The sequence below is a fragment of the Propithecus coquereli genome, unplaced genomic scaffold, assembly GCF_000956105.1.
Source record: "Propithecus coquereli isolate 6110/MARCELLA unplaced genomic scaffold, Pcoq_1.0 Scaffold310, whole genome shotgun sequence".
Lineage (NCBI taxonomy): Eukaryota > Metazoa > Chordata > Mammalia > Primates > Indriidae > Propithecus > Propithecus coquereli.
Window position 1 is genome coordinate 4,312,591 of NW_012148731.1, and position 16,204 is coordinate 4,328,794.

General features: G+C 46.5%; 1 protein-coding gene across 1 annotated transcript in view; it reads left to right on the forward strand.

Moving 5' to 3' along the window:
* The window catches only part of EVL (Enah/Vasp-like), an 88,268-nt gene that overhangs the window by 11,938 nt on the left and 60,126 nt on the right, over positions 1-16,204 (forward strand). Inside the window, exon 2 of the mRNA XM_012650099.1 lies at positions 14,975-15,143. Coding sequence (XP_012505553.1) covers positions 14,975-15,143 — 169 coding nt within the window. The remainder of the gene's footprint in view (positions 1-14,974; positions 15,144-16,204) is intronic.

Genomic DNA, 16,204 nt, shown 5'->3' on the forward strand with positions numbered 1-16,204 from the left:
GGGGTCTCGCTCTTGCTCAGGCTGGTCTTGAACTCCTGACCTTGAGCGATCCACCCACCTCGGCCCCCCAGAGTGCTAGGATTACAGGCGTGAGCCACCGTGCCGGGCCCTGAATGGTTTCTTTTTCTTTAGCCTCAAGATGTCAGTGAGATATGCATATCTTATTTAGAGTGTGTGATTTTATAGCCATGGTCTTTTAGTATTATTTCAAGAACAACAGACTGTTTGAATGATCCCTATAATGTTTGAACATGTTACCAGCTGGAGTTCCAGAAAATATCTTAGCATCCCTTCAAACTTTGACAGCCCATTTTGTGGGTGCTCTGCTTTAATGCCAGATACACAAACGCCAATTAAACACAAGCACTAAATATGCAAAGGCCCAATAAATGCAAGCATAGATGGAAAATAAAGTATGTGCTTACCAGGAAGGATGGTAAGCCTTCTCTAAATGAAGGGGAAAATATCCTCATCTAAACCTGTAGCCGAGGTCAACAGGAGGAAAATACCCCCCCCCCCAGGTATTTTCTCCTAACAGGAGGGGGAAAGACCTCTCCCCAACCAAATCCCAAATAAAACAGAACTCAACCAAATTTGGGAGGTCTGTGCATGAGACTCACCCGGGGGAAGAAGGAGCAAGCAACCTGCAGAAGTGGGTGGGGTAGGGGGAGACTCACCGGTCCCAGTGTGGCTACCTTACACCATAGTTCCAAGGGCCAGTAATTCTCCCCAAGGTGAGTCAGCTTTGTATCCCACCTCTGACACCATGTATGTTGAAGTTAAAAATACAGAGACGAATCTCTAGAATTAAAATGTTTTATTTGGAAAGCAAGAATAACAATTCAAGGCATTCACACAGACCAAGTGGTCTTTGGTATATCTGAAAAACAAAGAGGAGGTTGGAAGTTTTATAAGAAGGAGAGATGTTACGAATTGCTCTTTGAGAAAATTCATTGTCACTAGTAGGGTTCTCGGGAGCTGGCAAGCTCTGATAGTGAGCAACAGCAGTGGGCAAAATTTGTCCTAGAGTTTGAGCAAGTTATTTCAGCAGTTATAGAGAAAACTGATCTCAGGTTATAACAGGCAATTTCAGCAGCTGGATTTTCAGAGAATTACATTTTTGGAGCAGTGTGTCCTGAATGCTTTTCCTCCTAGCCTCTTCACTCCATTTTAGTTGAGTATGATGAGAATGACCCAATTTGTATGATCAGCTTTCATATTACATAACTTATTTATTTATTAATTTTATTATTTGCTGTCTGTCTCCACCCCTCTAGAATGTAAGTTCCAAGAAGGCAAGGATTTCTGTCATTTGTTCATTGGTGTTTCCCCAATGCCTAAAACAGTGCCTAGCGATACTCATTTATTGAATTGCTGGATTCAATTAGCTACTTTTGGTATGTGGTACCTGAAGATGCCCAGGCTACCAAAGCTGCTACTCAGTGGAGCTTCCTAATGTGGCATGTTAGAGAAGAGGTCAGAAAAACAGACATTTTACTTGCTCTCAGGTACTGAGAAACTACAGCTCCCTGTATTTTCAGTACTTGGCTCTCTGGGCATAATCATTGTTGCTGGCTCCTCTGTGCTGCTGATCTTGAAGTTGTAAAGATGTAAGAAGTCTCGCACAGCCTGGGTACTCCCCCACCCCAGTCCCTCCTACCCATGCATATGCCTCCGATCAGGGTTTAGAAGAATCTGGTGTTTCCCTTGAGGTCTTGTTCACACAGGCAAATCAGAGAGTCCCAGAAACTTAGAATTGAATAAGCCTTCAGAGATCATGTAGACCATTTACTCTCCGTAGGAACACACAGTTCCCTAGAAACATGTAACCAAGCCATTCAGAGAGCTTCTGAAACCTCTCTGCTGTCCTCCATCCCAATGAATCCAATGTGCCTCTAGTTAAGAAAAATTACCGTAAAGATTTTGGGTTATTCTCATGAAAGCGTGTTATGTTCCTCAGGTGTGCTGGGGCAGAAAATGGTTGAGAACTGGTCTTTATTAGCTTTGTGCTAATGACATTATATACATTGTATCTTATTCTTATTCTCTGAGGTATTGTATTGTTCCCACTTTACAGATAAGAAAACAAGGATCAGGCTGGGTGCAGTGGCTCACAACTGTAATCCTAACACTCTGGGAGGCTGAGGCAGGCGGATCGTTTGATCTCAGGAGTTCGAGACCAGCCCGAGCAAGAGCGAGACCCCGTCTCTGCTAAAAAATAGAAAGAAATTAGCTGGACCGACTAAAAATACATAGAAAAAATTAGCCAGGCATGGTGGCGCATGCCTGTAGTCCTAGCTGCTTGGAAGGCTGAAGCAGGAGGATTGCTGGAGCCCAGGAGTTTGAGGTTGCTGTGAGCTAAGCTGACACCGTGGCACTCTAGCCCGGGCAACAGAGCGAGACTCTGTCTCAAAAAAAAAAAAAAAGAAAACAAGGATCAGGAAAGTTATTTTCCCAGGCCACACTGGTATCCCTTAGCAGAGCTGTGATTTGAACCCAGGTCTCTTGGGTTTTAAAAATCTGTCCTCTTAGCTATAGCTTCTCACAGCTAACCTTGCTCAGAATTTGCAGAGTCAAGACTAGATTCAAGGCCTCCTAATGTCTGTTAGCTTTTCCAGTCTGTGTCCTTCCACACTGTTAATACCATGAGAGACAGATCACATCTCCTGTCAGTGCTCTGTTTATGCAGGATCTCCCCAGCAGCATAGAGCTCTTTTAAGACTAAGACACTTGCGTTGTTCACTTCTCTCTGTCCTTGTGCCTAGTAAATAGCTTGCAGTTACTCAACTGTTTGTTGAACTGAGCTGATTGCCTGCCCTGATAATCACGGATGGCAGCCAATGTGGAGCCAGGGTCTCATTCCCAGGCTATTTATTTACGCTTGGAGCTGAACATAATGTCCCAATCCTTGGCCCAAGGTGGATCTCTACAGCTGTCCCAAGGCTGTGCTGAAACCTGTTCCACTACCACATGTGATCAAATTCTGGGACACAGGCACATATTAGAATTTATAAGTGTTTTTGAGGTTTGAGGGGCCTTGGTGTCCATGTGGCTATCAAATGGCTCAACAAGGAAAGGGCTATGTTGGTGGCCTTGAGAGAGTGTGGGAAGTGAGTGTGAGACAGATTCAGTCTAAGAATATCAGACTCTCTCAACAGTTGGTTAGGGTGTTTTTCCCAGATTCTACTAGACTTCACAGAGTAGTAGAGATTGGCCGTCCAAGCATCTGGGGCTATGGTCACCAAGGAGAAAAGGCAAACATCTTGATTGCCATGACGTAGCAGTCTGAGCCTCCAGCCAGTTTGGGTAGAAGAAATGGTGTCTGGGTTTAACATTGAATTTAGACTTCATTTACCCAAAGCCTTTCTTTAATTCTAACACTCACAAAATGGGGCTTAATCAGTCACCGTTTGAGATTCTGCATGTTAATATACACAGATCTAATTCACTGTTTTCATTGCTGTAATGCAGCAGTTCTCAAAATGTGGTCAGGAGATTGACCTTTTTAGGGATCTGTGAGTCAAAACTATGTAATAATACTAAGATATTATTTGCCTTTTTCACTCTTGTCTCATGCATAGTGGAATTTTCTGGAGCTACATGATGTGTGCTAACATTGACACTGTGGCAGCTAATGAAATGTTTGCTTCTGTATTCTTGCGTTTTCAAAAATTCTCAGTTTTAATTTCAAATAGGGTAAATATGGATAGACTTAAATTACATAAACATAAACTTTTTGGCATCCTTAATAATTTTTAAGAGTATAAAGGGGTCCTGAGACCAAAAATGTTGAGAATCACATCTATAAAATAGTCAGTTGTATAGCTGTACTACAACTAGCATGCATAGAATTGAAAACCCCACATTTATGATGGTGGTTCTCACTGGCAGAGAGGAGGGGCGCTGGGGTCTAGGACGAGGACGCAGGGCTTCCCTTGAACTACGCAGCGTTAGGATGTGCTCTCACGTTTCCTAGACTGAGTGGTAGTATCATGGGAACCTGCTTCTCACTGAAATTCTTGAGAACCAACATTTTAAGTCTGCCACATCACAATATTAAACCTGTTTCTAACCTGTTCCTATTGGGGAAAAAAGTCACCCTATAGAGGGTCTAATAATTACCGAGCAGAAAGCATACCTTTTCATCGGAGACTTAGCAGTCATCCCCTTAACCAACCGTTGCCTCTCAAGTAAAAGGCAGCTTAACATTTCTTGCCACCGGATGTGATAGACTGAGTACCCACTATCTTCTCCGTAGCGTGCTTCCTGAATTTAATCACAAGGAAACAATCCAGACAGCCTACAAGACACTTGGCCTGAATTCTTCATGCACAAAAAATCGTCATCAATGAAAAATAAAAAAGTAGGCTAACATTCTAGCTTTAAAGTAAAGCAAACAACACAACCAAATGTAACGCATGAGTGCATCGTGGATCAAAAAAAAATCAGAAACATGTTTGGAAAAACTGGATAACTTTTTAAAAATACAGATATGGGTCCGGGCGCGGTGGCTCACACCTGTAATCCTAGCACTCTGGGAGGCCGAGGCGGGAGGATCGTTTGAGCTCAGGAGTTCAAGATCAGCCTAAACAAGAGCAAGACCCCGTCTCTACTAAAAATAGAAAGAAATGGGCTGGACGGCCAAAAATATATAGAAAAAAAAAATTAGCCGGGCATGGTGGCACATGCCTGTAGTCCCAGCTACCCGGGAGGCTAAGGCAGAAGGATTGCTTGAGCCCAGGAGTTTGAGGTTGCTGTGAGCTCTGATGATGCCACTGCATACTAGCCAGGGCAACAGAGTGAACCTTGTCTCAAAAACAAAACAAAACCAAACAAAAAAAAGAATAAGAGGTAATGACAGCTCTGCTCGTGGACACAAGAAGGCAGCTTCAGACAGATTCCACTCTAAGTCTCACATTGTGTGAATTTGCTGTTTATCTGAGCTGACCTTGTCCTTGTTCAGGGTGGTGTCTGCTGGGTGCAAACTGTGCTTAGTAAACCACTCTCCTTTTTATTTCCTTAGGTCTCCAGCAAATTTAAAAGAAAGTCCAGAAAGATGATTACCCTCATTTTACAGAGCCTTGAATGTACCTCCCTGAGGTCCCCTGGCTAGCAGGCTAGGCAGAGCTCAGACTCCTGCCCAACACCGTCTTCACTTCCCCACGCTGTCTCAGTGAGGGATTGCCTTAACTAGCTGTGTCTGGGCCTTGCCTTCTGGCACACTGCTGTCCCTGTCTGGCACCAGCCAACCAGACGTTCTCTTACATTCTCTCTCTCTGCCCCTCTCCACCTTGGGAAAGACAGTGGTCAGAAAATGGGCAGTTCAGAGAAGAGCCAGGTTAGTGCTGTGGTGCTCACGAGAGCCAACAGAAGAGTTTCACGAAGGTTAGGAGGCTGAGAAGGAGGGCAAGTCCATGACCTTGGAGGAGACAGCCAGGGTGGAATGGTGGGAGCAAGGGGGTGGGGAGCAGAGTACCCCTCAGCCAACACATTTGCCTGGGTTGGGGAGATGATGGGGCTGAGGGAGAGGGGATGGACCATGTCTGTGGGTGGAGGGCAGTTCAAAGTGTGAGAGTGAAATGCTTGAAGCTAGGAGAGGCCTGCAGACAGCAGAAAGCAGGGACCTGGCCAGCAGTGTCTCCTGCTCCCTTTGTGACTTTGGACAAGGCACACAATGTGAAGTGGGAATAAATATAATCATGACCATGTGACAGTCGTTTCAAGAATCACATGAAATCATGCAGGCTTTGACCTGCAGGGGGTCTACTGAACTAGCAGGTGATGTACTTCAGAGACAGATTGGAATTTGGCCATGAAAAAGCCACCTGTTTCCTTTTCCCTGCTGGGCCTTGTCTTGGGCCCCCGCAGGTGAACACTGGCCCCACTCTGCACTGGGACACCCAGGCGGGTTTTACAAGCCCTGCATCCATCTCACAGTGGGCTGTTCTGCTCCCGGATGAGAGGCTTCCTCACTGATAGTTCTCAGCCTGCTTCTGAGGTTTACTTTCATCGTTTGTGTGTTGACAATAAACAGGTCAGGACTTTACAAACTGCCTCAGAGTCTGGCTGTGTTTCTGCTTGGCTTCGGGAACATTTATTTATGGCCACTTCTCTCCAGCCTCCCGCCATTCACCATTCACTCACTGATGCGTTCAGCAGCTGCTAAACCAGGCTCTGCTCAGTGTCGGAGGCGCCATGCTACACTGAGGCAGGTATCTCACTGAGGAGGGGATCTGATGACTCAGCCGTGAGCCTGCCCTCCACAGCTCATGGTTTAGGAGGAAGATGAGCTCTCAGTAGCTGCCATGAAGCCTGAAAGTGATTAGAGGCACACAGCACCTCGGGGTGGGACTGCGGTTGGAGACACTTGGCTACTGAGCGCATGCAATGCGCCAGGCATGGTACTAGACACCTTTGTGTCTTGTCTGTTAATCACTATACAAAAATACTGAGGTTTTATTAGCTCTGGCTTACGGAGGAGAACTCCCACAGAACCTGGTATTCTCCCTCCACTAGCATTCTTGTACATCTATTTTACAATTGTCTGTTTTTCCTGCTAGATCATAATTTTTTTTTAGGGCAGATACGTTATGTTCATACCCAGAGCTGAGCAATGTGCCTTACTCTCAGTAGTTATTAAATGAATGGGGATAAGTGGATGGATATTTTCTGAAGGCAGTGATGCTTGGCCTGAGCTTTGAGAAAAGGTAAGATTCAAACCTCTGGATATAGGAAGGAGAAAGCATTTTAGGCAGAGGTGATATGTTTCTTCCTAATTACTTGAATAATAGCAGAAAAGCCATTTTAATTGGCCCAATGTCAGGGGGCTGCTTTCTGTGTCACGCTGGCTTTACCACCAGGCTGCTGGTTGGGCTGTGAAAACAGACCAGCCCTTCCTCACTGAAAAGTGCCGAGCTGAGGGTAGGCAGTGTCAATTCCAGGAAAACAAGTAGAGAAGTTTCCTGGGAACAGCAGTGGAGTCTGCTGTTTTCTTAGACCTCCAGAGGTCAACAGGTGGGGAGGAAACTGTGGCCTAAGCCCTGTGATCAACTTATGGGCTGTCTGGAGGAAATGGCCCTTGCTTTGGAGGTTGTTCCTGGACCAGCCCAAGGACCTAATGTAAACAATTACCTGCAGAAATGCCCTGAAGCAAGTGCTGTTATGGTGGTGGGCACAGGATACATGATAGAGTCAGAGCCGGACCGTCTATCTAACTCAGCCTTGGGGCTTGAAGGAAGGCTTTGAAAAGAGGCCACAGGTATCCTAAGTCTTTATGGCTGCGTAGCAGTTAGCGGGCCAGCTGGGCTGGAGAGAGCATCACAGGCACAGGGAGCGGCTGAGCCAGAGCAGGGAGGCCACAGAGAGGAGGTGGGTTGTTAGGGGCCCGTGAGCTCTCCACAAGACTAAGCCGAGGGTCAGGGCCAGCTGGGGACAGGTGGGCAAGAGCCAGAATGTGAAGGGCCCTGGGCGCCCACCTGGAGCCAGGGCTGTGTCCTGTCATGGTGCTGACTCACGTTCCTGGGTGCTGTTCGGTGCCAGGTGCTGCTCCAAGAGCTTACACATGTTAAGTCTTTTCATTCTCCAAACAACCCTATGAAGAAGATGAGGAAACAGGAAGGAAAAATAAGAATAAGGAAACTGAGGAGCAGGTAGGTCACATAATTTGTCTGGGGTCATGTCGTAGTAAGTGGCAGAGCTCCTGTGAGGGAGGAGGTGCAGTCAGATTTGCACTCCACGGAAGGTCTTTCTGGTGACGTTGTGAAAGGTGAGTGGGGGGCAGGAGGACCAGCCAGGAGGCTATTGTGGTGGCCTAGAGGAGAAGTAACAAGGGCCAGGACACTGGCAGTAAGGAGGGAGGGAAAGAAATGGATCTGAGAAATGTTAAAGAACAGAGAGCCGGTTGGCCCTGGAGGGAGCGGCATGAAGAAGTGTCTGAAATGACTCAGATTTCAGGCTTGGGGGATCGGGCAGGTATTGCTGCCATTCCCGGAAACAGTGAAAAGAATGATTTCTGCTTTGAGCATTGTAAATGTTGAGGTCTCTGAGGTACATCCAGTAGTTGGAAGTGTGGTTTCATGGCTTAGAGGAAGGGTAAGGATCGCTCACAGACACCGGGTTTGTCAGCGGGTGGGTGATCGTGTGAACCTGCCGTGGGTGAAGGAGCCTGCACAGGGACCTGACGGCTAAGGTTTCTCAAAGTTTACTGCATGGACCGTGCATCAGAGTCGGCAAGATTGTGTGTTAAATAGATTCAGCCCCACTGAGACTTACTGAGTCAGAATCTCCTAGAGGAGTCAGAGAATTTGTATTTTAATGAGCATCTTACCTGATTTTTACAATGCATATAATTTTGAGAACCATGAGCATAGAGTGGAAGGAGAAGAAATTCCCAGTAGTTCACATTGGGAAACAGCAAGATTTAAGGTGGTTTTAAAATCTGTTTTGGAGCCCAGACCCATTTGAGAACAGGGTAAAAACCTACTTCCAGAAAAAGCTTACACGCTTACTTTTGCAAGTAATTTCAGGTGATTCTTAGACACTTTAAGCCTTTCCTTAGACCCCAGCTTAAGAACCCTTGGCCTAAGAGGTGAGTAGAAAAAACTATGAAGGAGGCCAGAAGGGAATCACCCGAGAGATCAGTGGGGAACCGGGAGAGTGTGAACACTGGGAGTCAGTTGGAGGTTTTCAGAAGCGAGGAGGGTCCAGTGATTTGAGAACTGGAAAGCAACCATTGGAGTCGGAAGGGGCAAGTCAGTAACCTTGTCTGGCTTGTTTCTGTGTCTTCCCAGGGACAGAGCCAGGTTCCGGTGGGGGCTTGGAGAGAAAACAGTAGTGAGGAAATGGAGGGAGCAAGCAGCCAAGGAGCCGGAGGGGAGCAGCTGGGAGTGGGGAACAGTCCAACTCCCGTCAGCTGACCGCGTGTTCACTAGGTGCTTGCCCTGGCGTAGCTATTGTGGGGAGAGATAAGAAAGGAGTTCCCAGTCAGGGAACCAACCCACCCTGGTTTGCCTGGATCTATCCCAGTTTACTTCCCAGGAGTCCCCTCGGTTGTGGGCAAATGCTGGTTTGGCCCTGTTGGAGAGACAAAATCAGCCCTGAAGAGACATGATTGTCTGCTGATGAATTGTCTGTCTGAAGGGAGCAACCAAGTCAGGGCACTGTGACTGAGCAGACCACTGTGCCAGTTCTGGGGACAGAGAGTGAGGCATTGATCTTCTTTCCAGTAAGAGATCCAGGCAACAAAGAATGTGGCTCCTAGGCTGACCCTCCGGCGCAACAGAGGCAGGTGGCCTCACCTTGGAAGTTAGCATGTGGCCCAGCCTCCAGGTCTGTCTCCCTAGGCCTGGTGGGGCTGAGACGCACCTTTGGAGGCAGCAGATGGCTTCGGCAGCGTCTCTTCACACAGTAGGGCCCACTGCAGAGTTGTGGTTTCCTGGCTTTCCCCCCGCAAGCTGTTATGAGACAGAGAAGGCTGATGGTAATCTGTGACAGATGGTTTTACTTGGCAGCTACACTTTCTCTGAGCATAAATGGAGGGGGATTGTAAATGGAATGTTCCCATGGGCACACAAGCATAAATGCGCTTTTTTCCCACAATCAGAGTCATTTGTTCAACAATTATTAGTGTCTGCATCATCTAGGGACTGGGTTTACAAAGGGGAAGACAGCAGAGTCCCTGCTTTCAAAGAGGTCCCAGTCTTGTGGGGCAGACAACTGCTTAGGCAGACGCTGAGAAACAGGACAAACTGAGAAGCACCATGGTGGGGTAGAAGTGGGCAGTGCTGCGGGAGCCAGCCTCCTTCCGGATGGATCTAAGTCCTGTGCTGTTGTCACGCTCAACCCTGAACTCGGATGTTCCAAAAGCCTTTTGTGGTTAGCCCTGTTCCACTCTGTGGACCATCCTTTTGCCCTTACTTTATGAATTTACACTCTCCTTCAAGGACAGAACAGGGCCAGGATGGAGTGTCTGCATAAGCCCATGAGAAATTCAGAAACCTCGTTCCAGGCCACACCCGGAGTGGTGGAACGAGAGTGACAGCTGTTGGGACACGGAGCCTGCAATTTCCAGAAGGATGCGAGCAAGAGGCTGAGGCTGACTTCAGTCTGTCACTACCAAGGGTTGTGCACAAGTTTTTTCCTTTATATTAGTTTTATCTCAAAATGCATCAGTAGTTTCTTAATATTGAGTCCAAGAAGACCCATGAGTAGGTTTTAGAGCTGTATGCAGAAAATTTGGGGTGCTTTTTGCTTGTTTTTCCTTTTCAATGAAAGATTTCAACAAATATTCAAATGTGGTCTACGATGTATACTCTAAAAAAGTTAACTGCCAAACCCGCGACAGGACAAATGTGCCTTCTCCCTTCTTCCCTGCCATGCCTTGCCTGGCGCTGGGCTCCTGGGCAGAGCTTAGGAGTGCTGTACTCACCCCTTGTCTGAGGGGACCTCTCAGGTCAGACTAGTCTGGTACAGATGAGGAAACTGAGGCCCAGACTCACATGGTCTTTCTTCTCTAAGCTGACAGAAGTGCAGTCTGAAGCTTTGTTAGTTTATGTCTCGTGTGCCATTGGGAGGGAAGTTATAGGCTCGAATCTTTACGGGGCCCACGAACACCTGTACAAAAAGCCCAAAATGACAATAGGAATTGGAATGCTTGTTCTAAAAGAGCCTTCCCCCAGGAGAAAACTCTAGCTGTGCTTACTGCTCAGAGAAGCCCGGTAGATGCTGAGGTCGGTGGGGGGTGGGAAGGAGTCTATCAGTCTGGTCCTTTAGCACCATATAGAACAAACCAGTGTGTTTTGACCGATTTCCTCCTTCCCCCAACTAATCTACTGATTGTTTTGATCATGTAAAAGAAGTTTGTAAGAGATCAAGACCCCACGTGCGTCAGCCGCACCTTTCCTCTCCAGCTTTCTGTGGTTTGGTTTCCATCAGAGCCAAAGGAAGGTGGGGAGCTCCGAGGCCGTGTCCACACAGGCATGAACTGTGCAGGCCTGTTGTGAAGCAAATAGTCTTTTTATTCAATAAAGGGAATTTTATATGTATATGTTTTAAAAGTTCATTCATTTATTCAATAAATATTTTCAAAAGAAAATACTCATCTATCAAATTAAATTTTCTCAAAAGATAACTGACTTGGACAAATGAAGTTTCTGATGCTCTGGAGCATGCGTGTAATACAGAGTTTGAGTATCCGTCCACATGAAAGTGTTGAGAAGACAGTCGAATTTGTGGAGCTCAGAGGCAATGTCTAGGCTGGTAACAATAGAGATTTTCTTAAAAATAATCCAAAAAAATAATAAGCCCAAATTAGAAAGACAGATCTTAAGTAGAATAAATGTATATTTTCTTGCATTTAGGTTTTTGTTAGTGGCAATAAAATAAGAGAGACAAATAAGCACGACTCAAATGGGGGGAAAACGGGGTTTTTGGTTAACCACAAGTTTAATTTGAACCTAAAGTGTTAAAAACAACAGCAAAAAAAGGAAACTGTGGGTATAATGGCAATAATAAAAATAGTTATTGGTGTTAAAGCATCTAGTGTCAAGCTTGTTGTTGCAAGGTTCTTTAGTTATATTATCTCTGATACGAACTCCCCTAAAAGGCGTGTGGGATACCTCCAGGTACACTTGTCCCCTGCTCGATGCTTGCGGTTCTGTGCATACCATGTGGTTCTCGCCTCCCTCCCTCTGCTGCGGCTGCTCATCTCCTCCACCTAGAATCCCACATCCCCTTCCTGAATTCATCTAGAGGTTGAAAGCCTTCATCTATAAGCCCACACAGCATTTTCTTCAGAAAGTCTCCCCGGGCCTCCCCCAGACCCTTAGGCTGGATAAGGTTTATGACTATTCCTCTCACTTCCTGACTGCTGTGAGCTGCCTGAGGGCAGGGACAGGCCTCTCATCTCTGTATCACTGAAGGTTTTTGACCCACTGACATCTGTGCTGATCAGATGCTAAGTGACCAGATAACTTAGCTAGGGCTAAATTATTGTGCCCAATTTTAGGACCCAGACACTAGGGGAAAATGTGACAAATTGGGGAATCAATAGAGAACAGTTGCTGGGATGGCAAGAGGACTTGTAGCTTTGTTGTGCAGATAATAGTTATTAGATCCAAGATGCTCCTGCAGCCAGCTATCCAGTGGGTTGTCGGGCTATCCAAAACACCCCTGTAACTCTGGAGAGCAGAGTAGAATGTCACTCAGAACAAGGAGGGGTTGTCAAAATTAAGACAGACAACAAATGGGCCACTTTGGAGAGTGGTAAGTTCAAAGGCTCATTGGTGCACTTGTCAGGGCTGCTTTATTGGACATGAGAGCAGATTAGATAGTTTCTGGGGTTCTCTTCAGCTCTGACATACTTCAGTGAGCATATATTAGGCACCTGCTATGTGCAAGGTTCTGGAGGCACAGCAGAGGATGGGACAGGAATGCCCTTGCCCTCGTGGGACTTGCAGTTTAGTAGGGTAATGTCCTTTTGGGTCTTCCAAGAAGCAAATGCCAAGACTGTGCAGACAGTTAGCATGTAAAAGATTTACTGGGGATAAAGGGAGCAGGTGTAGGCAGGGAGAACCTCAGGCCATGATACAGATCCAAAGTCTGTGGAAGGAGAGAATCCAGGAAGGATGGAGTAGAAGCATCTCAGACCACAGCAGCCCTGAGAAAGTTAGGGCCAGGCTGGTGGGGAGTCCCCAAGCCAAGCTGTCCCCGTGGAGGAGTCCTGCGCTAGGCAGGAATGAGCCAACGCCGGTACCCCTGCTGTGTCCAGTCAGTGGCTGGGCGTGGCCAGAGAGAAGCAAAGCCTCTGCCTCAGCTCTGCTCCCGTGGCAGGTTCTCTTGAAGGAGGTCTGAAGGGCACGCTTCCATGGCTGCCACACGGGGATGCTGGAAAGGACTGCCCTGTCACACAGTGCCTTCTGGATATGCTCCCTCAGTGTCATCTCAAGCACTTCTGTGGCTGTGTGCCAACAAGCGGCGGAGCTGGATTCCAGCGCAGATGCCTCTGACTTCATAAAATCTGTGTGCTGTTAACTAATACCCTGCTGTATCTCAGGACCTCTCTCAGCTCCTGAGATGGCATCTGGAACACACACCTGCTTGCCCACTGTCACAGTTGGCAACTGAGTGTGTCAATACCAGTAAGAGACAGAACTTTGCCTGTAACTTGATTTGTGATTAATTTATATCAGGTTGGAACTATGATTTGAACCAAGGCCTGTCTGGTTCTCTTTACAGTTTAATTTCTACTGTGCTTCATGAGAACAGGGCCCCGAAGACTTAGCTGGGGGAGGAGCAACCCCTCCTAAGCATATTCTCGTAAAGGATACAGGCTCCAAAACACAGACAACTGCTGCCTCCTTAAATATCTGTGGAATGAATGGTGAATCATGGGGAAGAAAGATGCAGCACATCTTCAGACCAAAACCCTTACAGCTCACTCTCAACACCTCTGTCCACAGATGCGCCCAGGGCCCACCATGCAAGGCTTGGACGGCTGTCAGGTGTGCCCTAGTCTCCTAAACCCCAGAGCCAGAGCTGAGCAGTCAGGGGCAAGATTGAGACCCCGCAGTGGGGACGTTCGGAGTGGGTTTGAGACCCGGCACTGGCACTTATCCATAACACGTGCACAGGAATGCACTTGAAGTGAAATGAGGGAATATGTAGGGAAGGGCCTCATACGTGGCACTACACACGCAAGTATTGCTGAAAGTAGAATAATCTACGTACTGGATCGTCTGCAATCTCTGAACAGTGGGTCCTGGGCAAGCTCGGCCCTCTGGCTGACTTAAGAACCAAATATATTGGCCAAGTTGACATTTCCAAGTCCCTGAGGACTGGTGTCACAAACAGCACGCTTTTATGCCCCAGTAACCGCTGGGGATAGGGATCAAATATTTTGTTTCCTTTTTCTCGACTGCTTGGTCTCGGCACTACGGTTATCCATTATCGTGCACACTTTACTTCTGTCTCATTGCTCCTGAATTGTGGGGCATTAAAATTCTGTTTCCAGTTCTTCTCTGTCTTTCTGTGCGCCCCGTCCTGACAGCTGCCACTCCTCACTGCTGTCAGTGTGCCTGCCCTCAGCTGCCATGTGCCTTTTACGTTTGGGAATTGTTGTATGCTGGAGACTGCGAATGTGTTCAAGATTATCAGACATATTTGTAAATGAGCAGGCTCTGAGAGACTTCCTCTGAATACAGGGACAGTAGTGTTAGTGTATTAATTTTAGTGATGCTTGTTTTCTCTCTCCAGGGGCTTCCTTGGTTCTGTGTCATATTCTGAATGGATGCAGTTGCTTTGCTAGGTAAATGTCTTCAGCAAAGCAAGGTGCAGCCATCTCTTTATTTTGATTTATGTTGCTTTTTCTTTAGATAATCTAATCACTTCGTTGTCCACATAGCTTATCTGATGCTACCCTATCACGATACCATAAGTGGAACATTTTGGTGGATGTTGCAAAGAATATTATCTATGTCATGTGCTCTAGAGTCAGAATGGGTTGGAAATCCCAAATTTCATCACTGAATACCTATGTGATCTTGCATAATGAGCCACACTTTTCTCATCTATAAAATGGGGGGTAATAAATAGCTATATCATAAGTTGTGAAACTTAGGTGCTTTAATGCATTCTCTTATTTAATACAGCACATAGAATATTGTGGATAGTTGACAAATTGTAATTGTAATTCCTTTCTTATTCAGCAACTTTTCCCCTGAAAGCAAAACTGTGAGTCGAGTCTTTTCTAAGCTATTGAAAGTTTTGTCACAGAACCTCCTCTCCACTCCTCATGGTCTTTGGAGAATGAAAACTCATCCTCTCACAAAGCAGCCCTTCCCTAGACAGTTGGAAGTTCTGGAAATTAGGAAGTTTCTTCATGTCAGGTAGCATTTGGCCTCAGTTTCAGAAAAGGGCAACGCCAGCTTCCATCCCCTGTAGCTGAGGGTAACGCTTCAGTTTTTTTCTTCCTCTGCAGTGAACATAGTATCTGCCAAGCTCGGGCTTCTGTGATGGTCTACGATGACACCAGTAAGAAATGGGTACCCATCAAGCCTGGCCAGCAGGGATTCAGCCGGATCAACATCTACCACAACACTGCCAGCAATACCTTCAGAGTCGTTGGAGTCAAGCTACAGGATCAGCAGGTGAGTTGCTCGAGTTACAGACTACGCCCCTGAGCCTGTGCACCCCTCCTCACCATCACCCCCGTACACACACCTGTGGTGAAAAGAGGTCAGGGAAAAAGGAAGGTCAGTATTTGGAATCAGAGGATCTGGGTTCAAATTGTGACTCCGTACGCGCATACTCCAAGGGATAACACCTTAAGCAAACTGTCTTTTCTGAACTTCAGGCTTCACATCTGTCATAGGGAGACAGAAATCCACACCCTGCCTACTTCACTGTGCCATTGTCAGATGAGAATAAAATAATAGGTGCGAAAAGGCTTTGAAAAGTATGTTGCGCAAATGTGTTAGTCTTATTCTGTGCCTACGTATCCATACATAAGGTGGCTGTTAAGATTTTTGGTTCATTACTCCCCTGCCCCAGTCTTATTTTGGAAAGAGTGTCAAGATGATTTAGAGAACGTAGGATCATTTCCCTCCTTAATAATACATCCTGGGCAAACCAGAGGAGATAGTTTGTGAGTGTACCTGGCAAATTCCTGTACAGATACACGGTAACAACCTTGTCCACCCGTGTCGCAAATAGTCGTACACATATAACTTAGACAAAACAGTCTCATGGGGCGTGAGCTGAAACAGACGTAGAGAAGTGGGTTGTCTGGCTTAACCATGATGACTTTGGGTAGAACTTCTGTGCTCTCCCTCTAACGCTGTTCTTAGAGATTGACAAGGGCATTTTTAACGGTGAAATTAGCAGATCTATGATTTCAGCATTTATGAAAAACTACTTAAACACCATCTTCTGGCAACCTTTGTTGGTCAAGCTTTGGCTACGTGGAGCAGCAGATTAGCTGCTGTCTCTGAGAGAATCAGCATGTTCTCAATTAGAAAAAAGAGAACAGAAACTTTGGGTTCTATTTTTAATGCGTTGCCTGTTGAATGGGTTTCTGCTTTGGCCAAAATAGCCCTATTAAGTTTCAGGTTCTTGTGGCTAAAAGGGACATCCCCAATTCAAGACCCCTGATATAAGGTACTTTGTCTAACTTTGAGCTCTTGGTATCTCCAGAGGCATCCCTTCCCCT